The sequence below is a fragment of the Podarcis erhardii genome, assembly GCF_964252035.2.
Source record: "Podarcis erhardii genome assembly, chromosome: 13".
Taxonomy (NCBI): Eukaryota; Metazoa; Chordata; class Lepidosauria; order Squamata; family Lacertidae; genus Podarcis; species Podarcis erhardii.
Window position 1 is genome coordinate 6,418,150 of NC_138502.1, and position 25,436 is coordinate 6,443,585.

General features: G+C 39.7%; 1 protein-coding gene across 1 annotated transcript in view; it reads left to right on the forward strand.

Annotated features, from left to right (window-relative positions):
- Positions 1–1,050: 1,050 nt before the first annotated feature.
- LOC309328521 (vomeronasal type-2 receptor 26-like) overlaps positions 1,051–25,436 on the forward strand; it is a gene marked incomplete at its 3' end in the record, with an annotated part of 30,347 nt that continues 5,961 nt past the window's right edge. Inside the window, exons 1-3 of the mRNA XM_081838517.1 lie at positions 1,051–1,770; positions 2,561–2,802; positions 4,639–4,765. Coding sequence (XP_081694643.1) covers positions 1,090–1,770; positions 2,561–2,802; positions 4,639–4,765 — 1,050 coding nt within the window. The 5' untranslated portion in view covers positions 1,051–1,089. The remainder of the gene's footprint in view (positions 1,771–2,560; positions 2,803–4,638; positions 4,766–25,436) is intronic.

Below are 25,436 nucleotides of genomic sequence, written 5' to 3' on the forward strand. Positions count from 1 at the left end.
CTAAGTAAACCCCACTTGTTTCCAGGGGATTGTGGTTTGCAGCAGAAAGTCAGACTCCAAGAGGTGTCAAAATACTATGCAGAATATAAATGCACTCATGCAGCCTATATTATATGTGTTCTAAGGAGGAAGGTGTCTGTTAGCTCATAAATAATACATTTATTTCCTGCATTGTAAACTTTTCTTCTGAAATGGTAAATTAATTTGCTTTGTTTGCAGAATGCTGACAAAATTCTACCAGCACACCATAGCTGTGGCATTTGCTGTGAGGGAGATCAATGAGAATCCAAAGATCTTACCCAATGTCACACTTGGGTTCCATATCCATGACAGCTACTATGATGCAAGGATGACCTATTGTAGCACTCTAGGTCTGCTCTTTAAGTTGCATAGATTTGTCCCCAACTACAAATGTGACACCCAGAAAAACCTCATAGCCATCATTGGAGGACTTGGCTCTGACACGTCTTTCCATATGGCAGACATCTTAGACTTGTACAGCATTCCACAGGTAGGATGTATTGGAGACATGGGAATTTCCATTGATAACACTGTTCCTTTGTCATTTGTCTGCCATTCCTATGCTGCAGATGGAAGCAAAAAAAGGTTCATATTGAGGGACTCTGGGGGTTTGGGGTTCCATTGATCCCTGAATACAATATTTGAACAACTGTTGATAAAAAGTGGAATTGAAGAAACCACTCCCTCTACAATTCCTGAGGGATGACAATTCCTAGAAATCGTATACTGTTTCCATATCTCTAGAAAGTTTAGCTGAAATACTCCTAGTATAATACTCACAGAACCTACAAACAACTTCAGGAAATATTTCATGGACAAACAAGCACATTCTCACATATAAACAGCCCTAACACATCTCTACCCTATTTCGTCATTTATTTTTAGCTGACATATGGTTCATTTCCTTCAGAGGAGAGCAATAAAAGACAGGTTACGTCTTTGTACCACATGGTGCCCAATGAAACCCAAGAGTACATGGGGATTATCACATTGTTGAAGCATTTTGGATGGACATGGATTGGACTCTTTACTGTGAATGATAACAGTGGAGAACATTTCTTGCGGACAATGGAGTCCTTGTTTTACCAGAATGGTATCTGCTCAGCCTTCACACGGCAAATCCCACACATACCCCATTTCAATGAAATTGGTGATGTTCTTGACCTAGCCTCAAATATTTATATACCATTCACAGATGATAAAGCCAGTACATTTATCATCTATGGAGAATCTTTGACACTGACGTGGCTGACAGTAATTATAGTTATGCGGGATCCTATAAATAATGAAATCATGTCGTTAAGAAAAGTGTGGATCTTGACAACCCAGACTGATTTTGTATTAGTAGGCTTTCAAAGAGGATGGGATCTCCAGTTCTTTCAAGGCACCATTGCGTTCTCAAGTCATTCAAAAGAACTTACAGGGTTCAAGCATTTTCTTCAAGTTGCAAAGCCTTACTGGACCTCAGGAAATGGTTTCCTCAAGGACTTCTGGGAGCAAGCATTTGACTGTACATTTCCGACTCTTTATGAGCCAGCCAAAGTAAATGAAACATGTACTGGTGAGGAGAGATTGGGGAGCCTTCCTGAGCCACTGTTTGAAATGAGTGTGGCTGGCCACAGCTACAGTATCTACAATGCTGTCTACGTTGTGGCTCATGCTTTGCAAGCCATTTACTCTACTAGAATGAAGGACCGGATAATGTTGCGCTATAAAAGATTTGAACTTCAAGAGCCACAGCCTTGGCAGGTAATGTCATGGAAAGGAAACCTTATTTCAATGAAATAATTTGTGCAAGGCGCTACTACATATGGATAGCCACTCACAACTAACTAATGTAATAATAATAATAATAATAATAATAATAATAATAATAATAATAATGGATTTGTGCCCTGCCTTCCCAAGATGATCATTAAAAAAAAAAAGCTACAATGATTTTTAAATTAGAAGAAGAAAAACAGAGTTAAGGCTTAAAAACAACAGAAAATGAACACCTAGGCAGAGATCTTTTCATCAATCTGGAAAATCACATGGAAAATAAGAATGCCTTGACTCATTTCCAGAAAGTACAGATAATGGATGCTTGTAACTTAACAATAATATTGTTGTACAGAACACGGGGAGCCCCAATGAAGTCCTACTCTGAGTTATTGTGAGCATCTGATATTTTGGAATTGTCCTACTCAAAGTAGACCCAGTAAAGTTAACAAAATTAATTTAGTTATGTCCATTAAATTCAAGAGTTCTACTATGAGTAGAACTAGTACTGAATGCCCGCAATAGTGTTGTATTTTTCATTCACAGATGAAGTTTTCTGAGTATATTGGGCCTGGATTTTTAATTTTAATTTTTAGTTTTCAACCAATGTTTAAAACATTTTACATTTGCAGCATATATTTTTCCTTGGTCTTTGCAAAATAGCTCTTTTTATGTATTGATCTTTGTTGGATGAAGCTATTTAAACAATATTGGTTAAGGTGGGTTTTTGTAAATGTTCACTATGTTATTATGCTGTGTCTCTTTCTCTTTCAATTAGCTCCACTCTTTTCTTCAAAGAATTTATTTTAATAACTCAGCTGGAGAAACAGTTTCATTTAATGATAAAAGAGAAATGGGGGGTGGATTTGACATCATGAATTTTTTCACATCCCCAAACAAGTCCTTCCGTCAAGTGAAAGTTGGATGGGTGGATTCTGAAGCTCTTGAAGGAAAAGAATTCATCATTCATGAGGACATGATTGTGTGGTACAATGGTATTCACCAGGTTTGGATTCTAGGGTATTCTTTGGCTTCCCTTCATTTTCCAGATGTGTCATTTGGATACATGAAAATCCCCTTTTCTGTACAATCATTTCTGTTTCTACTGGATAGGACCATAGAGAATATGAAAGGGGACGTAGGCAGCACTGTGGTCTGAACCACTGAGCCTCTTGGGCTTGCCAGTTGGAAGGTGGGCAGTTTGAATCCCCGTGACGGCGTGAGCTCCCGTTGCTCCGTCCCAGCTGCTGCCAACCTAGCAGTTCGAAAGCATCCCAGTGCAATAGATAAATAGGTGAAAAGGTAAGGATAAAGGACCCCTGGGAGGTTGAGTCCAGTCAAAAGCATATACAGGGTGCGGCACTCATCTTGATTCAGGCCAAGGGAGCCAGAGTTTGTCCAAAGACAGCTTTCTGACTCATTTGGCCAGCATGACTAAACTGCTACAGGCACATGGAGGACCGTGACAAGTGTCAGAGCACACGGAAATGCTGTTCACCTTCCCACCACAGCAGTACCTATTTATTTACTTGCACTGGTATGCTTTCGAACTGCTAGGTTGGAAGAAGCTGAGACAAAGCAATGGGAGCTCACCCCATCACATGGATTTGAACTGCCAACTTCCTGATTAGCAAGCCCAAGAGGCTCTTTGGTTTAGACAACAGCACCACCTGCATCCCTGGATAAATAGGTACCACTGTGACGGGAAGGTAAACGACGCTTCCATGTGCTCCGAAGTGAGATGACCGCTGCACGCCATAGGCACCTTTGACTGAACTTAACCAACCAGGTGTCCTTTACCTTTACCTAGAGAATCTCACTGCCCTCCACATCCAAAATTCAGATGCAACATTTTGCTTTGCCAAAACAATGCTGTATTTTTGGCAGGTGACGTGTTCGTGTTGTGTCTTTCTTAAATATGGGAGGGTTCTCTGAAATTCAGAACAAAGTTGTTCTGATGCCACAAGTTGGCCATCACAATTTTTACTGGGTTGTGGTCACCAGAACAAATGCTTTGAATGGGAAAAGAATGTCAATCCCTTGCATATCCAGGGCTTGAAGCTACACTTTCTGACTTTGTGTGTGGAGAACCTCAGTACCAGAGGCTAATGCAGACCAGATCTGTTTGGTCCTCAAATACCTACCAGGCCATGCCCCCTCTCCTTGGTGTATGCATGTGTACTTAGCTGGACCGCAAGTTACAAAGGTAAGCGTTACAATTTTGCAGTTAGTATGAAAGTCCCACATTTTTACATATGACTGCTGGAAAAAAATTCCTTACCCCTGAAGAGGAACAGGGCAATATCAAGGCTATATCCTGATGATGATGATGATGATGATGATGATGATGATAATAATAATAATAATAATAATAATAATAATAATAATAATAATAATTTATTATTTATAGCCTGCCCATCCGGCTATAAATGGCTGGGAGCTGCCCATTTTCCCAGCCACTCTGGGCAGCTCCCAGCAGATTAAAAGCAGAATAAAACATCAAACATTAAAAACTTCCCTAAACAGGGCTGCCTTCAGATTTCTTCTAAAAGTCAGATAGTTGCTAATTTCCTTGACATCTGATGGGAGGGCGTGCCACAGGGCAGGCGCCACCACTGAGAAGACCCTCAGCCTGGTTCCCTTTAACCTCAGTTCTCGCAGGAAGGGAACCGCCAGAAGACCCTCGGTGCTGGACCTCAGTGTCCGGGCAGAACAATGCAGGTGGAGAAGCTCCTTCAGGTATACTGGACTGATGCCGTTTAGGGTGCATTACTGACCTGAGTATTCAATTTCTTTGTTTGAACAGCAGAACTTTTTATATTATTATTTTAAAAAATCTTCTCTGTTTGTGGACAGGTGGTACCTATTTCTGTGTGCAATGACTACTGTCACCCTGGCAATCAGAAGAAAAGGAAGGAAGAGGAAAAATTTTGCTGCTATGATTGTGTCCCATGCCCAGAAGGGAAGATTTCAAACCAGAGTGGTATGTTATGAACATAAAGAAAGAATAAATGTCTGTTAGGCAATGAAGTTATTCATCACCTTTCGATATGTTGATTTTTGCCTAATTTCATGGTTGGAGTGCCAGAATGCACCAAAAAGGATGTTATGCAGCTTCCCGTCACTCCCAGTATTCCATTTGTTAATACAACTCTTACATGCTGTACATCACTATAATAGATACATTCTATTCCAATACGCTAACCCTTGAACAAATGGATTCAAATTAATAGGAGCAGTAGCTACCATGTGAGAGGCAGAGAAATTCACCATGAATCTTAAATAAATTGCCACTGGAATGTGAACTTGTTCTATTTTTTCCCCCTTTCAGATATGGACGACTGTTTCATGTGCCCAGAAGATCAGTATCCAAACAAGAACAAAAACAGATGTGTTGCCAAAACTCTGAACTTTCTTTCTTATGAAGAACCATTAGGGATCAGCTTAGCCTCAATTGCTATTTCTTTTTCTCTAGTCACAACTTTTGTGCTAGCAATATTCATTAAGCATAGAAACACCCCCATTGTCAAAGCAAACAACCGGGACCTCACGTACACTCTCCTTGTCTCCCTCCTACTCTGCTTTCTCTCTTCTTTCCTATTCTTTGGCCAACCTGGCAAAGTGACTTGCTTGCTCCGACAACCAACTTTTGGCATCATCTTCTCAGTGGCCATTTCTTGTGTGTTGGCCAAAACCAACACTGTGGTTGTAGCTTTCATGGCCACCGAACCAGGTTCCAGTATGAGGAAGTGGGTAGGGAAAAGACTGTCTCATTCCATTGTCCTTTTCTGTTGTGTTATCCAAGTAAGTATTTGTATTGTGTGGTTAGCAACCTCGCCCTCATTCCCTGATTTAGACATGCACTCAGTAACTGAAGAAATCATTCTGCAATGTAATGAGGGGTCCATTGCGATGTTTTATTGTGGCCTGGGATACATGGGTCTCCTGGCTTTTACCAGCTTCATTGTGGCCTTTATAGCCCGCAGGCTACCTGATAGCTTTAATGAAGCCAAGTTTATTACTTTCAGCATGTTGCTATTTTGCAGTGTTTGGTTGTCCTTTATCCCAACTTTTCTGAGCACAAAAGGGAAATACATGGTGGCTGTGGAGATCTTCTCCATCTTGGTCTCCAGTGCTGGGTTATTGGGTTGCATCTTTGCCCCTAAATGCTATATCATTGTTCTGAAGCCAGAACTGAACAGCAGAGAACAACTAAGGAGAAGAAAGAATTAAAGTTAACTCTTGATTCTCCCACCTTTTGTATTGTTTGTGTTGTTTCATATGAAGGGTACTGATTTTGGGAAGGGCTTTTGGTTGGTTGTCCAGCCAGAACTTGCCAGAACTCAGTTTGGGCACCTCCCTGGTGGGTGCCATTGCCATTGTAAGGAAACAACAGAGGCATTTATGGTGTGTTCCAGCACCTCTTTTCTAGAAAAATAACACTAAATTTAGGAGAAAATAGATTAATATTAATCAGTGAAATTTATTTAAATGGTCTACTTTGGGTGCCTTCAAGCAAAGTGGTTATTGAGAATTCGTTCTTCACCAAGCTTGTGGAGAGGTTATATAATGCCCTTTGTTTATTGAGCATTCACCCTTATTTGCTTGGAGAGAGATTTTATGATTTACCAGCAATTATGACTAGCAATTATTATTCCACGCGTTTGAATGTATCCCCCCCCCCACACACTCCTTATTCCATTTTTTTAATTCACTTTAATTTCAAATAGCTAAATTTGCCAGTATGGAATTTATTCCCTTCTTCAAAATAGCAACAGTCTGGAGGGGACTCTGGGCTTTCCATCATTTCTTTTGCTGTTCCCATTCCCTCTCAGCCAGCTTATGAACTGCTAGGTAAAAGCCACAAAGCCTGGCTTCCTGTTTCTGGCGGTGAGAAATGGCTTACTCCCACACAATCGGACCCCAGCTGTGCCGGTAATTCAGGGTTGATATGGGGGTAATTAGCCCTGGCAGACTCCCCAGGCTGGGGGAGGACTGTCTTGTAGACCTGCAGATTGTCTAAGATTGTCAGCTTGCATCAAGGTGCAAGTGGCAGGACGCTGGGTCCCAGAGCACAAATCAGTTGGCACTCTCCGAAGTCACTCTCATAAGCCGGAAATATCTGTTTGATAAAATAATTAGATTTGGACAATAAACAGACATAGTCTGGACTGAAGAAGACTGAGAAAAAACCAGAAAACGGCACATTCCCTGGTGTATAAGCTCAGACTTCAAAAGAGATTTTCATCATGGTGTTTGGATTACGGAGGTGATTGATATGTCCTTTTTTTTCTCTTCTTAATATCTACAATTGTTTTTCTATGCCAAGGCTCACCAAGAAACCTATTTTTTTGAAAAGTACAGATGGACTTCTATTTATAATTAAGTACTCAATTGTGCCGCTTTACTCAGACTTGAAAGACTTGATAAAGATAAAAGAAGAAACAAGATGGCGCTTGTTAATACGACGCAGCATGGAAAAATGAGAATTCCTCCCTTTTTCGAGGGAAGTGGGAAATACCTGCTAGCTGACTTTATAATGACTTGAGACAACAATTTGGAATAACAGACAGTGCATCTGTTTGCAGAATTTCTTCATTATGAGCGAGAGAGAAAGCTAAATGGATGTCTAGCAACCCCGCTTCTAGGGCCTGGGGGGGATTGTGTGGTTTCTGGGAAGGCTGATTGATCGCCAAATAACTTATTCTGTGGAATACAGTTCATTTACATTGCAATATTGCAAACAGTATGCTTAACAATTTGACAATGGGAAATCATTGAGTACAGCAACAATTTAACAACGTATAAATTTCAAACGACAAGCTTGGATAACAGATCGGATTGGAATGATTTAACTACTTGTTGATGTGTCATTAAAATTCAAATGATAGACTTGGACAACAGCCTGGATTGGAATATTGGAATAAAGACAGGAAAAGCTGCACTGGGAAATAGAGAGTTGAATACACACACACACACACACACACACACACACACACACACACACAAATAAAGCTGTATTCGATGGATGAAAGGATATATGATTTCTGACATGATTGAGAATTGCACAGCCAGGGATGGGGAACCTTAAAGCAATAAGATCGGAATGTGGAAAATATGAGAACAACAAGAAGAAGGCAGGCATGAAGATATTGGAGATATACTTCAGAGGTCCAGACTATGGGAAACCCGGAAAAATTAATAATTTGGACTGCAATTTGGTTGTTTTTTTATCTTAGTTTATTTTTAATTGGGTTATGATTATGGATATGTTAATTGGCTGTTTTATTGGAAACTGATAAAAATGATCTAAAACCAAAACAAATGACAAAGCCCAGGCTCCATGATGGATTCTGCAAATTTCCAGTGTAATATGTTCAGTGTTCTGTGTCACACCCTCAAGTTTATCGTTAATAAAGTAGTGACAGTTTATGTCTCATGAGACTCATTTCCAGGTGTGCTGGCAATATGCATAACTTTTTACTAAGAGATTGCTATTGATAACATTGATAAAGGTTATCCTATTTTCCTGTCAGCCACAATCTCAGTTTGCATTAAAGGAGCTTGTACTAGATGACTCTTGAGGTCTCTCCCAACTCTAAAATTCTACGATGCCCAAGAATGGAAGCCAGCTTCTCCATTTGCTGCTTTTAAAGGGGTCCATATTACAAAAAAAAAAAAGGCACACTAGAGTAGTTTTTAAAAAATAAATATAATAATAATAATAATAATAATAATAATAATAATAATAATAATAATAATAATACGAATAGATACTCTATCTGGAACATGACTGATGGCATTCCTTAAAATTAAAATTTATTATTGCCCCTCATTTACTCTCTCCCTCAGATTTATTTCTTGGAGGAGAGATAAGGAAATTACCCCCCCCCCCAAAAAAATCAGCCACTCCCAACATGGTCAGTGGTGGGAAATGGTGTAAGCTGTATCCCAGCAGCACCTGGAACCCCACAGGCTCTCCATTCTTGGCAAAAAGAAATTGTAGCTTCACGTTTCTTTGATAAAACTGCAGTTGACCAGCCTCTTTTCATCAAAGCCAAAAGTTTCACTCTCAATTTTCCTTTGTTGTTTGCTCACCATGGAAAATTGTATATGTCACTTTTTCTGCCCCTACGGAGCAGATGATGGAAGGGAGGGGGGCAGTTCAGCATGTTTGTTAGCAAAACTGCTACTTACAGCCAAAGCAATGAAAACGTAATTATCTCACCCAGCAATTATCCAAATCACTATACTTTGTTCACCTCTCTGAACCTTTCCAGGCTTTCTCAACAAGCAAACCTCAAAGTGGTTATAAAGAAACCCCGTGCTATTGGGAGTAGGAAATTGGAATAAGAGGCAGTAAAGGTTCTGTCTGCTCATGTGTCGTCTTTATATATATATATAAAATATTGATCAGATTTAGCATCACAGTGTTGGCAGTCTCCGCTAATAGGGTATATAGTTGCAACCCTTTGATTCTCAAATGCTGGTTGTAAACCATTCTTCTAAAGCTGTATTGACAGAGCTAGGAGTTACCCAATGTAGCCTGATCAAGTCATGCAGCTGCTCTGAATGGAAACAGGAGGTGTGTGCTTAGAGAAAAGTCTGACCACGAGGATGCTGTGGCTATTGATGTTATCTCTTCTCCCTTCTGCTGTGTGCAAAGTAGATACTCTTAGGTGTCCCATGAATTACCCATTCCCTGCTCCACATCAGTGGTACCAACCAGGTGGCTTCATCATCGGTGGGATTGCTTCTCAGATCTTTTATGTCTTCTATGAAGTTTTCTTCAAGGAGCACCCTTCACAGAATATGTTTGATGTTCCATAGTAAGAGCCTTCCCCCTCTTTGCATCTTTCCAAATCTCCTTTGCTTTTCTGTCATGCTTTTTATATTGCAAACCTGAAGATAGATATTGTCTTAGATATTTTTTTCAGGTGCTGTGGTAGATGTGTAGCTGAAGAGAGGCATTTAAAAATGCTTGAATCAATACATCTATCATTCCTTAAGGAATCATTTTTAATTATTGACAAAATCTTTTGGACAAGCCCCTGGGATTGGTAATCCTGATTTACTTTATAAAGGAATGTCCTTCATTTTGCCTAAATTAAAAATTCCTCCCCTTTAGAGAAATAAATAAAAAGACTTTAAAATATGTAACAATTGATAGCTTTCAGGATTAGAGTGTCTCCCAAGATTCTGACTGGGGAACCAAGAGAAATGAGAGGGTCAAGAAAAAGATTAATAGCAGGTGATTCAAATCTTAGGCATGCCCTGAGAGAGCATAATTTTTATATGAAGTGAACTGAGTTAATTAGCTTAGAAACATCAATGAAAAGTAAAATAATTTCATGTCAATCTAAATCAATTTGATCTAAAAAAGGCTTTGTGGCATGTTGATTTCCTATTCCAAAGTTGTTCATTTATGAACTTTGCTTGCAGTGTGGTAACAAAATTCTACCAGCACATTCTTGCCTTGGCATTTGCCGTGAAAGAGATAAACGAGAACCCCAAGTTTTGCCCAAATATCACTCTTGGCTTCCACATCTATGACAGCTACTATGATGCCAGAATGACCTATCGTACCACTCTTGACCTGCTCTTCAAATCACATCGATTTGTTCCCAACTACAAATGTGACACCCAGAAAAATCTCATAGCCATCATTGGGGGACTTAGCGCTGACACCTCCTTCCATATGGCTGACACATTAGGCCTCTACAAGATTCCACAGGTAGGATCTATGAAAGGGTATCTCAAAATAAACTTACCTTTCTGGGAGACATTATGAACTTCTGAAAGAGGAAGAGTTTATGACTGACATTTAAATCTGAAGAAGTAGTAGTAGTAGTTGTTGTTGTTACAAACCGCAGTGTGTTAAGCTGAGCTGAGCTCTCTGCAACTCTTCCCCATCTGGTTTAAAGCTGGCCTAGTACATCTCTGTACATCCTCCTACAAGAGCCATTTCCCTGGCATTCCATTTCTAACAAATCCATTCTCATCTTCATGTTGGTCATAAGGAGGACACAGTCAAGCCACCCCCAACATGCTTGCTCCTTGAACAAACCTTCTCACAGCCTTCTAACATCCTTCTGTCACATGCACTTCCTATCTCAATTATTTCAAAGTCCTTGCTGCTTCTTCAATATCATCCCTGGCACTTTCCCCCTTCCTTCTCTGCTAATATCCCTTCCTCGTCTACTTTAGTTGTCTGTCTTTCTTCATTCATTTGTATTTTCAATTCCACCTTTTCCTTTCAGTTACAAAAACCTTGTGGTAGGGAGGTCATTGTTTTGTTTTGTTTTGTTTTGTTTTGTTATTGTTATTGTTTATATAATGTGTTTTTATTTGACATTTTTATGCTGAGAACACCCCAAAATATTTAGATGAAGGGCAACATACAAATTAAACAAATAGATACATACATACTTGGATTTAATTCATAAGTTGCTTAAACAAGTGTTTCTTGAATAAACAGGCATCTGCTGCTAACCAATCTCTTTAATGTATGTACATTTTCTTTTAGCTCACATATGGATCATTTCCCCCAGATAAAAATTATGGAAGCCAAGTACCTTCATTTTACCGCATGGTGCCCAATGAAGCCCATCAGCATATGGGGATTATCAGTTTGATTAAGCATTTTGGATGGACTTGGGTTGGGCTCTTCACTGTCGATGATAATAGTGGAGAACATTTCTTGCAGACCCTGGAGCCATTACTTTCCCATAATGGAATCTGTTTAGCCTTCACACAAAGAATCAAACAAACAGCCCGTTTTGATAACTTGGATGGATTTCATGATATAGTCTTAAATATTTATGTTCATTTAACAGATGACAAAGCCAATGCTTTTATGATGTATGGAGAATCTATGCTAATTATATGGCTCAGAAGTATTATATTTCTAAGAGATCCTGAAAATAGGGAAATATCATCATTTAAAAAGGTGTGGATTGTAACAACTCAGATTGATTTCATATTAACAGGATTTCAAAGGAGTTGGGGCCTTCAGATCTTCCAAGGTGCTATTTCCTTCACAATTCATTCACAAAATCTCCCACAGTTCCAAGAATTTCTTCAGGGAATAAAACTTTACTGGACGCAGGGAGATGGGTTTTTCAAGGACTTTTGGGAGCAAGCATTTGATTGTACATTTCCAAATCCCAGTGTGACAACGGAGGTCAATGACATGTGTACTGGGGAAGAGAGCTTGCAGAGTCTTCCAGGGTCTCTATTTGAACTGAGCATGACTGGCCACAGCTACAGCATCTACAAGGCTGTTTATGTTGTGGCTCGTGTTTTGCAACACATATACTTGACTAGTTTCAAGAAAAGAGCTACAGGAAACAGTGGAATATTAAAATTTCAGGATCTGCAGCCTTGGCAGGTAATGCATTGCAATTGAAGAGTAGCAAAATATAGGACAATTTCAATGAACAGATTAGTAAAAAGTAAATGGTTGATCACAATTGCCAGAAACAAGTAGCCGCTGAAATGCTATTGCATCTCTAATTCACTGAAAAATATTTAATATCAAACAACTGATTCATGCTTGGTCTTTGTTAGATGATGCTACATAAGTATAGGTAAATAATACACCTAAAGAATGGTGGCAGAAAATCATGGCATTTTATCAAAAACTCTGTTGTGTTATTTTCCATTCATGTATTTCGTCTCTTTCCTTAGCTGCACCATTTTTTGCATGACATTTCATTTAACAACTCAGCTGGAGAAACAGTATCATTTACTGATAAGAGAGAAATGCGAGGTGGATTTGACATTATGAACATGGTCACATTCCCAAATAAGTCTTTCATTCAATTGAAAATAGGATCGGTGAATCCCTATGCTCTTGATGGAAAAGAATTCATTATTCTTGAGGACAAGATTATGTGGCACAAAGGTTTTAAACAGGTCTGGTATCTGGGGTCATTCAGGTGTCTTCAGATGGGTCATTCAGGTGTCTCAACATAAGCATCACTGATTTCTTTCATAAACGCATGAAAATAATTTTGGTACTAGCTGGATGCAATTATGAGCTTCCAAAACAAAACTAATCTTTTGTTTTAATAGTGTTTACTATGCCACATTTATACATGGCAGTGCTTACATTAGATAGACAAAAAAAAAAAAAAAAGAGGCGAAAATAGTTGATATCCCTTTTAAATGGTAAGTGGGCATAGCACTTTGGAAGGGCACGTTTTAATATCTAGGTAGTGCTGTAACTTTCCATTGGTTTGACTTCACCCCGAAGGTCCACTCTTCCATTGTCTCCTGACACAGATCAGTGCTGAAAAAACCCTAACCATTTCTGTATTGCTAAAGTGTTATTACCGCTCACCTAGTCTGGCTTAGAAAAGTGACTTGGGCTATGTTTTCGATGTGTATCAGCATTAGAGATGCACTGCCATATAATGTAGATTGTCTATCATTTGCCCCCATCCTTCTTCTTCACCATATGCATTTTTAGGTAAAGTGATCACCATTGTTTAGGCCAAGTAGGTTTTTTCTCTCCTATGATTGTCTTCATGGTTTGGGTGGGGGAGGGATTTTCCAACTTCATTGGAAACCTTACAAGCAGAACTGAAAAGCTGCAGTTAGTTGAGGCAGTCTGGTAAGTGCTTCTCAGATGAATTCTGGTTCCAGAGACTTTTCCAAAGGCTCTGTGACCTGTGTGGATGACTTTTACATTAACTCGTATCATTAGCTTGTTGGTGTTAGCCTCAAAGGGTCTGTGAAACATGAATTCCTCACTCTATCATGACAGGCTTAGGAGCTTGATGAAAATTTTAAATATTTCCCACACATGGTCTTTTCTCTATGCAATTTTCTCTGTGCCAAAACTCTTCCTGGGTCTTATAGATATACAGTTAGAAAATGACCATGGAACTTTGCTACAATATGGGATTATGGCTGCAAGACTTTTATATGGACAAAGACGGTATGATCCATTATTCTAACAATGAAATAGCTGTTAAAACTAATTATAACATTTTGATTTGAGGATAGAAGTTAATGTTTGTGTACAGAAAGTGGCTTTCTAGGTGTTTTATTGGAGTGGATAAAGTGAATATTGTTTATTTATAGCAGACAGAGGAGGAACCAGAAGTCACTTACATACTGAATTTTATTTCTCTCTCTCGTTTAACCTCTTTTTAATTTCTTTTTCTTTGTTTCTCTCTTTCTCTTTCTTTATCCCTTTCTTCCTCCCACACCTCTTTATGTTTTTACTGTATTCAGATCAAAGTCTTAGTTTGGACAAAAAAAGAGAGGAAAATATTTGATATTAAGTTTTGTATTTTTATCTATAAACCCTCATAAAGTTCATTTAAAAACCCCTCTCCAAAAAAATAAGATAATTTCCTGTTGACAGGTAGTGCCTGTTTCTGCGTGCAATGACTACTGCCACCCTGGTAATCAGAAGAAAAGGAAGGAAGGGCAGAAATTTTGCTGCTACGATTGTGTTCCATGTCCAGAAGGGAAGATTTCAAATCAGAAGGGTAAATGACATTTTTCATCGTATAAGACTAGTAATGATTAAAGAGTCATATTGATTTAAAAGAACTTACATACTATTTTATTTATGCATGTAGCCACGCTATCCTTAGAGTGGCATGAACATTTTTTCTGCTGCCTTCCAGAAAGTTTATAAAACCTTTCAAAAATGAATATTAATCAAAATGTTTTAAGCAAGGCTACAATATGTTCAGCTCAAAAGGTAATTCAGATAATATTACATGACCACCAATTACCTTGATTTCGGATGATTGAGATAAACAGGTGCAGGGACTGGACTGAAGGGAACGATATTGAGGAGGAGGAAAATGGTGGAAGTTGCCCTCCCTTCTCCTGAAACTTCCAGAGGAGAGGAAGGCAGTACAGTGGTACCTCAAGTTACAGACACTTCAGGTTACAGACTCCACTAACCCAGAAATAGTACCTCGGGTTAAGAACTTTGCTTCAGGATGAGAACAGAAATTGCACAGCAGCCACAAGGCAGCAGCAGGAGGCCCCATTAGCTAAAGTGGTACCTCAGGTTAAAAACAGTTTCAGGTTAAGAATGGACCTCCAGAATGAATTAAGTTCTTAACTAGAGGTCCCACTGTATTGAATAACACTGGTTGGTTTAGGGAAGTCACACCTCAGAGACAGATGAACAGAAGACTTGGGAGCTGTTGGGAGAAGAGCCAGGCGAGACAGAGCAGCCAGCTGACACGTCATCACTGGAGAGCATTTCTGACCCTCTTATCCAAGAACTCAGTGTTCACTGGGGGTGCAAGAGCAAAGGACTCAGAGACAGCTAGCTCCTGGCAGCTACCATGAGGGGACGTGCTGTTGCTAGGAAGGGAGGCAGGAAGAGCTCATTCGGAGCAACACCATTAATGGGGAGGCAGACTGATTCCTTTGTCTCGCGCTGTGATGATTTAACAAACTCATTAGTAAGAACTCTTTCTTGCCTTTCTCTGATCCTTGCATCCACTGGAGGAGGGAGAGAATTACCTGGATTCTGAGAAAAGGATGATTACTTAGATGTAGGAGGCAAAGGACACTCATGAAAACAATAGGAGTTTGGCCTTATGCTATTTTTCAGATATGGATGACTGCTTCAGATGCCCAGAAGACCAGTATGCAAACAAGAACAAAAATGGATGCATTCCCAAGTTAATAACCTTTCTTTCTTATAAGGAACCTTTAGGGATTGGCTTAACATCAGTTGCTGTTCTTTTTGCCCTAATTACAGTTTTGGTGCTGGGAACTTTTATTAAACACAAAGACACTCCCATTGTCAAAGCCAACAACAGGGATCTCACCTATGCTCTTCTCATTGCCCTCCTACTCTGCTTCCTCTCATCCTTTCTATTCATTGGACATCCGGGCAAAATGACCTGCCTTCTTCGACAACCCACTTTTGGCATCATTTTCTCTGTGGCTGTTTCTTGTGTGTTGGCCAAAACCATCACTGTAGTTGCAGCTTTCATGGCCACCAAGCCTGGGACCAAGATGAGGAAGTGGGTGGGAAAAAGACTGAGCAACTGCGTTGTCCTTTCCGGCTCACTCATTCAAGTGAGTATTTGTACTGGGTGGTTGATGACCTCTCCCCCATTCCCTGCTCTAGACATGCACTCACTAACAGAAGAAACCATTGTGCAATGTAATGAAGGCTCAGTGACCATGTTTTACTGTGTCCTGGGTTACATGGGCCTCCTGGCCATTGCCAGCTTCATTGTGGCATTTGCAGCTCGCAAATTACCTGACAGTTTTAATGAAGCCAAGTTTATTACCTTCAGCATGTTGCTGTTCTGCAGTGTTTGGCTTTCTTTTGTTCCAACCTATCTGAGCACCAAAGGAAAATCCATGGTGGTGGTGGAGATCTTCTCTATCTTGTCCTCCAGTGCTGGACTGCTGGGATGCATCTTTGTCCCCAAATGGTACATCATTGTTCTGAAGCCTGAGCTGAACAGCAGGGAGCAACTAATAAGGAGAAAGATGTAAAGATTTCTCCTCAAGATTGCATCTTAGTTCTTCATTCTATTGTACTCTTATATATTAAGGAGTTTAGTATAAAGTTGTTACTATAGGTACCTCTGGTCTCTAACTCTTTTGTGGGAGAAGTACAAGCATGTACTAAAAAGTTCAGATTTGTGAAATTAAATGTTACAACAACCTAGCACAGGGGAAGGGAACCTCTGGCTGGTGGGCCAAATTTCTTCTAGGAATGATTCTCATTGCTGGACCATTCCTGACCATCAACAACCATTTACCCCTCATCTGACTATATCATTGACAGTAAGTGTGGCAAAGGTACCAGTTATTTCAGGGGAATATCCAGGAGCTTAAATGAGTTCCTGATTGTGCATTTGCCGTAAGTAGCAGCAACTGCTAGAGAGATGGATGCAAAGGCACAATTTTGCTGTGGAAGACACTATCTGCTCCAAGAGAATGCATCTGTGGAAATGTGCCTTCAAAAAGACTCATCGCCTGGCATTGCGACACCAAGTGATTGAAAGGTGGAGCCCTCCAGATGCTGATAAACTACAACTCCTTTTATCTCCAGCAGGTCTGGCTAGTGGCTAGGGACCATGGGAGTTATAGGTCAGCAAAATTTGGAGGGTCAAATGTTCCCCTCCACCTGCATTATATAACACATAAATGATATTTAGATTAAAACACCTGCATTTAGAATATTTATTTTAGCATTGTTGTTTAATTTATTGTTCAGTGTTCTATGTCACACCCTCAAGTTTATTGTTAATAAAGTTCAGACAGTTTATGTCTCATGAAATTCATTTCCAGGTGTGCTGGCAATATGCGTAACTTTTTTTAAAAAAATAAATATGTTATTGATAACATTGACAAAGGTTATGCTATATTCCTGTTAGCCACAATCTCAGTTTGCATTAAAGGAGGTTGTACTAAATGACTCTTGAGGTCTCTCCCAACTCTAGAATTCTGTGATGCCCAAGAATGGAAGGCAGCTTCTCCATTTCCTGCTTTTAAATGGGTCCAAATCAAACCAATGGAGACCAGTTGTTTCCGCCTCAAAACATATTGTCCATAGCAAGACATTTTGGTTTGTTGGTTGACCAGCAAAGTGGTCAAACTTGTGGTTTCCTCTATAGTTCTCCTCTAGCCACCTTCCCACAGCTGAACTACCAAACACATTTTAATTACCACTGTGGGGAATTAGGTAGGATATACATTTTAAATGATGGTTGCAGCTTTAGTTTACAGATTAAAGAGATTTACTATTCATTCATATATATTTATACCCCACTCTCCCTCCCAGAGCAGCAAATAAGCAAGAACAACATCTTGAAAACATTTCTGGGCAATTGTAAACTGATTCTATTAATTTATAGATGTCGTACATAGAGAAACCGCTTTGTGGCATCAAGTGAGGAACAAACTGCCCATTACACATGAATACAAAATCCCTGAAACTTTTTCTTATTGTTATAAAAACAGTGGTACCTCTGGTTACGTACTTCATTTGTTCCGGATGTCCGTACTTCACCTGAAACTGTTCTTAACCTGAAGCACCACTTTAGCAAATGGGGCCTCCTGTTGCCGCCGTGCCGCAGGAGCACGATTTCTGTTCTCTTCCTAAAGCAAAGTTCTTAACCTGAAGCACTATTTCTGGGTTAGCAGAGTCTGTAACCTGAAGCGTATGTAACCTGAAGCATCTGTAACCCGAGGTAGCACTGAGGCTCTGAAAAAATAGCATAAGGCCAAACTCCAGTTGAAATTCATGTGTGTTCTTTGCCTCTTACATCTAAGTTATCATTCCTCTTGTCAGAATCCAGGTAATTCTCTCCCTCCTCTGGTGGATGCAAGGAGCAGAGAAAAACAAGATAGAGTTCTTACTAATGAGTTTGTTAAATCATCACAGCATGAGACAAAGGAATCAGTCTGGCTCCCGATTAATGGTTTTTCTCCAAATGAGCTCCTCCTGCCTCCCTTCCTAGCAACAGCACTTCCCCTGCCAGGAGCTGTCCCTGAGTCCTTTGCTCTTGCACACTCAATGAACGCTGAGCTCTTGGAGAAGAGGGGCAGAAATGCTCTCCAGTGATGACATGTCAGTTGGCTGCTCTGTCTCACCTGGCTCTTCCCCCAACAGCTCCCAAGTCTTCTGTTCATCTGTCTCTGAGCTGTTACTTTCCAAAACTAACAATTGTTATTCAATACAGTGGTACCTCGGGTTAAGAACTTAATTCATTCTGGAGGTCCATTCTTAACCTGAAACTGTTCTTAACTTTAGCTAATGGGGCTTGCTGGTGGTGGTGCACCACCACTGCATGATTTCTGTTCTCATCCTGAGGCAAAGTTCTTAACTCGAGGTACTATTCCTGGGTTAATGGAGTCTGTAACCTGAAGTGTCTGTAACCTGAGGTACCACTGTACTGCCTTCCTCTCCACTGGAAGCTTCAGGAGAAGGGAGGGCAACCTCCACTATTTCCCTCAATCTTGTTCCCTCAAACAGCCCCTGCACCTGTTTATCTCAATCTTCTGAAATTAAGGAAATTGGTGGTCATGTAATATTATCTGAATTACCTTTTGAGCTGAACATATTGTAGCATTTTGTAAAACATTTTAATTAATATTCATTTTTGAAAGTTTTTATAAACTTTCTGGAAGGCATCAGAAAAAATGTTCATGCCACTCTAAGGAGGATAGTGGCTACATGCACAACATAGTATGTAAGTTCTTTTAAGTCAATATGACTCATTAATCATTACTAGTCTTGTACGATGAAAAATGTCATTTACCCTTCTGGTTTGAAATCTTCCCTTCTGGAAGGCCAAATGTTCCCCACCACCTGCTTTATATAACAAATAAATGATATTTAGTTGAAAACACTTGCATTTATTTTAACATTATTGTTTAATTTATTGTTCAGTGTTCTATGTCACAACCTCCAGTTTATTGCTAATAAAGTGGCAGGTTATGTCTCATGAGATTCATTTCCAGGTGTGCTGGCAATATGCGTAACTTTTTTTTTAAAAAAAAAATGTTATTGATAACATTGATAAAGGTTATCCTATTTTCCTGTCAGCCACAATCTCAGTTTGCATTAAAGAAGCTTGTACTAGATGACACTTGAGGTCTGTCCCAACTCTAGAATTCTATGATGCCCAAGAATGGAAGGCAGCTTCTCCATTTCCTGCTTTTAACGGGGTCCAAATCAAACAAATGGAGACCGGGTGTTTCCTCCTCAAAACGTATTATCCATAGCAAGTCATATTGGTTTGTCGGTTGAAAGGCAAAGTTGTCAAACTTGTGGTTTCCTCTATAGGTTTTCTTCCACACTGAGTCACCTCCAGCCACCTTCCCACAGCTGAACTGCCAAACACATTTAAGCAAGAAAACATATTGAAAACACTTCTGGGAAATCGTAAACTGATTCCATTAATTTAGAAATGCCGCACTAGAGAAACCGCTTTGTGGCATCTTGAGGGTTTCAGCAGAGGATCAAAGTGCACGTTACACATCAATTCAGAATCCTTGAAACCATTTTTATTGTTATAAATAGCTCTGTGAGAGATGGGTGGACATTTGGATTGGGAACACGCTTCACAGAAAGGGAGTAAACTCTTTTGTCAACCCATGATGATGATGCCAGTATATTGGGGCAATTTCCCATTCAGATATATTATTATTATTATTATTATGTATTTTATTTTTATACCGCCCTATACCCGAAGGTCCTAGGGTGGTTCACATTAAGTCACTTACATAAAATCAAAATAGAAAGCAGATTTACTCCATCACCACCCATGAAAAAGTCAGCATTTTAAAAAGGGTATAGGTCAGGCAAAAGCCTGGTTGAAGAGGAAAAGGCCCCTTCTTGTTTTGCCACACTCCTGACCTATTGAGGAGGACGCACATGAAGAAAGGCCTCAGAGGATTATCTCAGGGTCCGGGTAGGTTCATATGGGAAGAGGCGTTCCTTAAGGTATTTTGGTCCTGTGCCATTTAAGGCTTTATAGGTCACTTTGAATGGGGCCCAGAAACTAATCGGTAGCCAGTGCAGTTGGAGCAGGATCAGTGTAATATGGTCAAACCGTCTAGTTCTGGTGATCAACCTGGCTGCTGAGTTCTGCACCAGTTGGAGTTTCCGAACCATCTTCAGAGGCAACCCTACGTATTGCAGTAATCTAACGTTGGGATTACCAGGGCATAGACAACAGTAGTTAGGTGATCCCTGTCCAGAAAGGGGTGTAGTTGGGCTACCAGCCAAAGCTGATGGAAGGCACTCTGGGCCATTGGGGCCACCTGGGCCTCAAGTGACAGCAAGGGATCCAGGAATACCCACAAGCTACGAACTTGCTCCTTCAGAAGAAGTGCATCCTCATCAAGAGCAGGGAATCTCCCACCCATCTGGTCTGAGTAATAACACTTTAGGAATCAGCCCCTGCCTACATGGTCTGTGGTCGGAAATGATGGAAGCTGTATTCCAGCAGGACCTGGAACCCCACGGGCTCTCCATTCTTGGCAAAAAGAAATTGTAGCTTCACATTTCTTTGAAAAAACTGCAGTTGTCCAGCCTCCTTTCATTTCAGGATCATCTACTACAGTACTTCTCTGAGTCATCAAAGTCGAAAGTTTCAGTCTTACTTTTCTTTTGGTGTTTGCTCACCATGGAAAATTGTATTTGTCACTTTTTCTGCCCCTAAGGAGCAGATGATAGAAGGGGGGGGGGCAGTTCGGCATGTTTGTTAGCATAACTGATACTTACAGCCAAAGCAATGTAAATGTTATTATCTCACCCAGCAATTATCCAAATCACTATAATTTGCTCACTTCTCTGAACCTTCCCAGGCTTTCTAGGACGCAAGAAATCAGTCAATAAGCAAATCTCAAAGTGGTTATAAAGAAACCACATGCTATTGAAAGCAGGAAATAGGGATAATGCTCATGTGTCTCACACACACACACACACACACACACACACACACACATATAATATTGATCAGATTTAGCATCAAAGTGCTGGCAATCTTGGCTAATAGGGTATATAGTTGTAACCCTTTGATTCTCAAATGCTGGTTGTGAACCATTCTTCTAAAGCTGTAATGACAGAGTTAGGAATTACCCAATGTAGCCTGATCAAGTCATGCAGCTGCTCTGAATGGAAACAGGAGGTGTGTGTTTAGAGAAGAGTCTGACCACTAGGATGCTGTGGCTATTGATGTTATCTCTTCTCCTTCCTGCTGTGAGCAAAGTAGATACTCTTAGGTGTCCCATGAATTATCCATTCCCTCCTCCACATCAGTGGTACCAATCGGGTGACCTCATCATTGGTGGGATTGCTTCTCAGGTCTATTATGTCTTCTTTGAAGTTTCCTTCAGGGAGCACCCTTCACAGAATATGTTTGATGTTCCATAGTAAGAGCCTTCCACCTCTTTGCTTCATTCCAAATCTCATTTGCTTTTGTGTCATGTGTTTTAGATTGCAAATCTGAAGATAGAGAATGTCTTAGTTATTTTTTCAGGTGCTGTGGGAGAGAGCTGATGAGAGCCACTAAAAATGCTTGAATCAATACATCTACCATTCCTCAAGGAGTCATTTATAATTATTGATAGAAAATCTTTTGAACAAGCCCCTGGGATTGGTGATCCTGATTTCTTTATAAAGGAATGTCCTTCATTTTGCCTAAATAAAAATTGAGAGAAAATCTCTTGGACAAGCCCTGTGATTGCTGGTCTTCCTGATTTACTTTATAAAGGAAGGTCCTTCATTTTGCCTAAATAAACAATTTCCCCCCTTTAGAGAAATAAAGAAAAAGACTTTTAAATATGTAACAGTCGACAGCTTTCAGGAGTATAGTAGACTGTATCCCAAGATTCCCTCTGATGAACCAAGAGAACTGAGGTCAAGAAAGAAATTGATAGCATGTGTTTCAAAGTGTTAGGCATGCCATGAGAGAGGATAATCTTTATATGAACTGCACTGAGCTTAATCGCTTAGAAACATCAATGACATTTAAAATAATTTCACGTCAATCTAAATCAATTTGAGCTAAAAATGACATTGTTGCATGTTTATTTTCACATTCCAAAGTTGTACATGAATTATCTTTGCTTACAGTGTAGTAACAAAATTCTACCAGCACATTCTTGCCTTGGCATTTGCCGTGAAAGAGATAAACGAGAACTCCAAGTTTTGTCCTAATATCACTCTCGGCTTCCACATCTATGACAGCTACTATGATGCCAGAATGACCTATCGTACCACTCTTGACCTGCTCTTCAAATCACATCGATTTGTTCCCAACTACAAATGTGACACCCAGAAAAATCTCATAGCCATCATTGGGGGACTTAGCGCTGACACCTCCTTCCATATGGCAGACACAATAAGCCTCTACAAGATTCCACAGGTAGGATCTCTGAAAAATTATCACAAAATATACTCTTGCCTTACCATTTTGGGAGTCATTTTGAACTTTAGAAAAAGGAAGTATTTTTGACTGACATTTAAATCTGATTTTTTTTAACTGACATTATGGTGGTTGTTGTTGTTGTTGTTGTTGTTGTTATAACAGATTGCAGTGCTTTAAGTTGACCTGAGCTTTCTGCAACTTCACCCCATCTGGTTTAAAGTGGGTCAAGTACATCTCTGTGCATTCCCCTTCAAGCGCCATTTCCCTAGCATTTCCTTTCTAGCCAATGCATTTCCCATCTCCATTTCAGCCATAAGGAGGACACTTGCCTGCTCCATGAACAAACCTGGGCCTGGAAATTACAGCTCCCAACCTCACTCCCTGCCAAACTCACTGAAACAAAAGGGAAATCACTGCCTTCTAACATCCTTCTGTCACATGCACTTACTACCTCAATTCTTTCAAAGTTGTTGCTCCTTCAACTTCATCCCAAGCATCCTGGCCCTTTTTTCCTTCCTGGCCTTTGGCCCTTCCTTGTCAACTCCTGTTATCTGTCTGCCTCCATTCATTTATTTTTCAATTTCCCTTTCCTTTCACTTATAAAACCTTTTGGGAGTGAGTAGGGGCCATTGTTTTGTTCTTGTTCTTGTTCTTGTTCTTGTTTATATTTGCTATTTTGTGTCCCCCCCCCCCACATTTCTATGCTGAAAACACCCCAAGATCCTCAGATGAAGGACAATACGCTAACTAACTACCTAACTACCTAACTACCTAACTACCTAACTTACTAACTTATTGGATTTAACCCATAAATTCCTTAAAATGTATTTTTTTTAATAAACAGGCATCTGCTGCTAACCAATATCTATAATGTACTTACATTTTCTTTTAGCTCACATATGGATCATTTCCCACAGACAAAAAATATGGAAGCCAAGTACCATTTTACCGCATGGTGCCCAATGAAGCCCATCAGCATATGGGGATTATCAGTTTGCTTAGTGGAGAACATTTCTTGCAGACCCTGGAGCCATTACTTTCCCATAATGGAATCTGTTTAGCCTTCACACAAAGAATCCCACAAATACCCCGTTTTGATGACTTGGAGGAAGTTCGTGATATAGTCTTAAATATTTATGTTCATTTAACAGATGACAAAGCCAATGCATTTATGATGTATGGAGAATCTATGACAATTATATGGCTCAGAAGTATTCTATTTCTAAGCGATCCTGAAAATAGGGAAATATCATCATTTAAAAAGGTGTGGATTATAACAACTCAGATTGATTTCATATCAACAGGATTTCAAAGGAGTTGGGGCCTTCAGATCTTTCAAGGTGCTATTTCCTTCACAATTCATTCACAAAATCTCCCACAGTTCCAAGAATTTCTTCAGGGAATAAAAATTTTCTGGACACAGGGAGATGGGTTTTTCAAGGACTTCTGGGAGCAAGCATTTGATTGTACATTTCCAAATCCCGGTGTGCCAATAGAGGTCAATGACATGTGTACTGGGGAGGAAAGGTTGCAGGGTCTTCCAGGGTCTGTATTTGAAATGAGCATGACCGGCCACAGCTACAGTATCTACCAGGCTGTTTACATTGTGGCTCATGTTTTGCAACACATATACTTGACTAGCTTAAAGAAAAGAGCAACAGGAAACAGTGGAATATTAAATTTTCAAGATCTGAAGCCTTGGAAGGTAATGTGTTGCAATTGAAGAGTATCAAAATATTGTACAATTTCAATGAACAGATTAGTAAAAAGTAAAAGGTTGATCACAATTGCCAGAAACAAGTAGATGCCGAAATGTTATTGAATGTATCATTCACTGAAAAATATTTAATATCAAACAACTGATTCATGCTTGGTCTTTGTTAGAAGATGCTACATAAGTATAGGTAAATAATATCCCTAAAGAATGGTGGCAGAAAATCATTGCATTTTATCAAAAACTCTGTTGTGTTATTTTCCATTCATGTGTTTTGTCTCTTTCCGTAGCTGCACCATTTTTTCCATGACATTTCATTTAACAACTCAGCTGGAGAAACAGTAACATTTACTGATAAGAGAGAAATGCGAGGTGGATTTGACATAATGAACATGGTCACATTTCCAAATAAGTCCTTCATTCAATTAAAAATAGGATCGGTGAATCCCTATGCTCTTGATGGAAAGGAATTCATCATTCATGAGGACATGATTATGTGGCCCAAAGGTTTTAAACAGGTCTGGCATCTGGGGTCATTCAGATGTCGTCAGATGGGTTATTCAGGTGTCTCAACATAACCATTACTGATTTCTTTCATAAACACATGAAAGTAATTTTGGTACCAGCTGGATGCAATTATGAACTTCCCAAACAAAACTAATATTTTGTTTTAATAATGTTTACTATGCCTCATTTATACATGGCAGTGCTTACATTAGATAGATAAAAAAAGAGAGGCAAAAATAGGTGATATCCCTTTTAAATGGTAAGTGGGCATAGCACTTTGGAAGGGCACGTTTTAATATCTAGGTAGTGCTGTAACTTTCCATTAGTTTGACTTCATCCCGAAGGTCCACTCTTCCAATGTCTCCTGAGACAGATCTGTGCTGACAAAACCCTAACCATTCCTGTATTCCTAAAGTGTTATTACCGATCCCCCAGACTTGCTTAGAAAAGTCACTTGGGCTATGTTTTTGATGTTTACCAGCATTAGAGATGCACTGCCATATAATGTAGATTGTCTATCATTTGCCTCCCCCCCCCCATCCTTC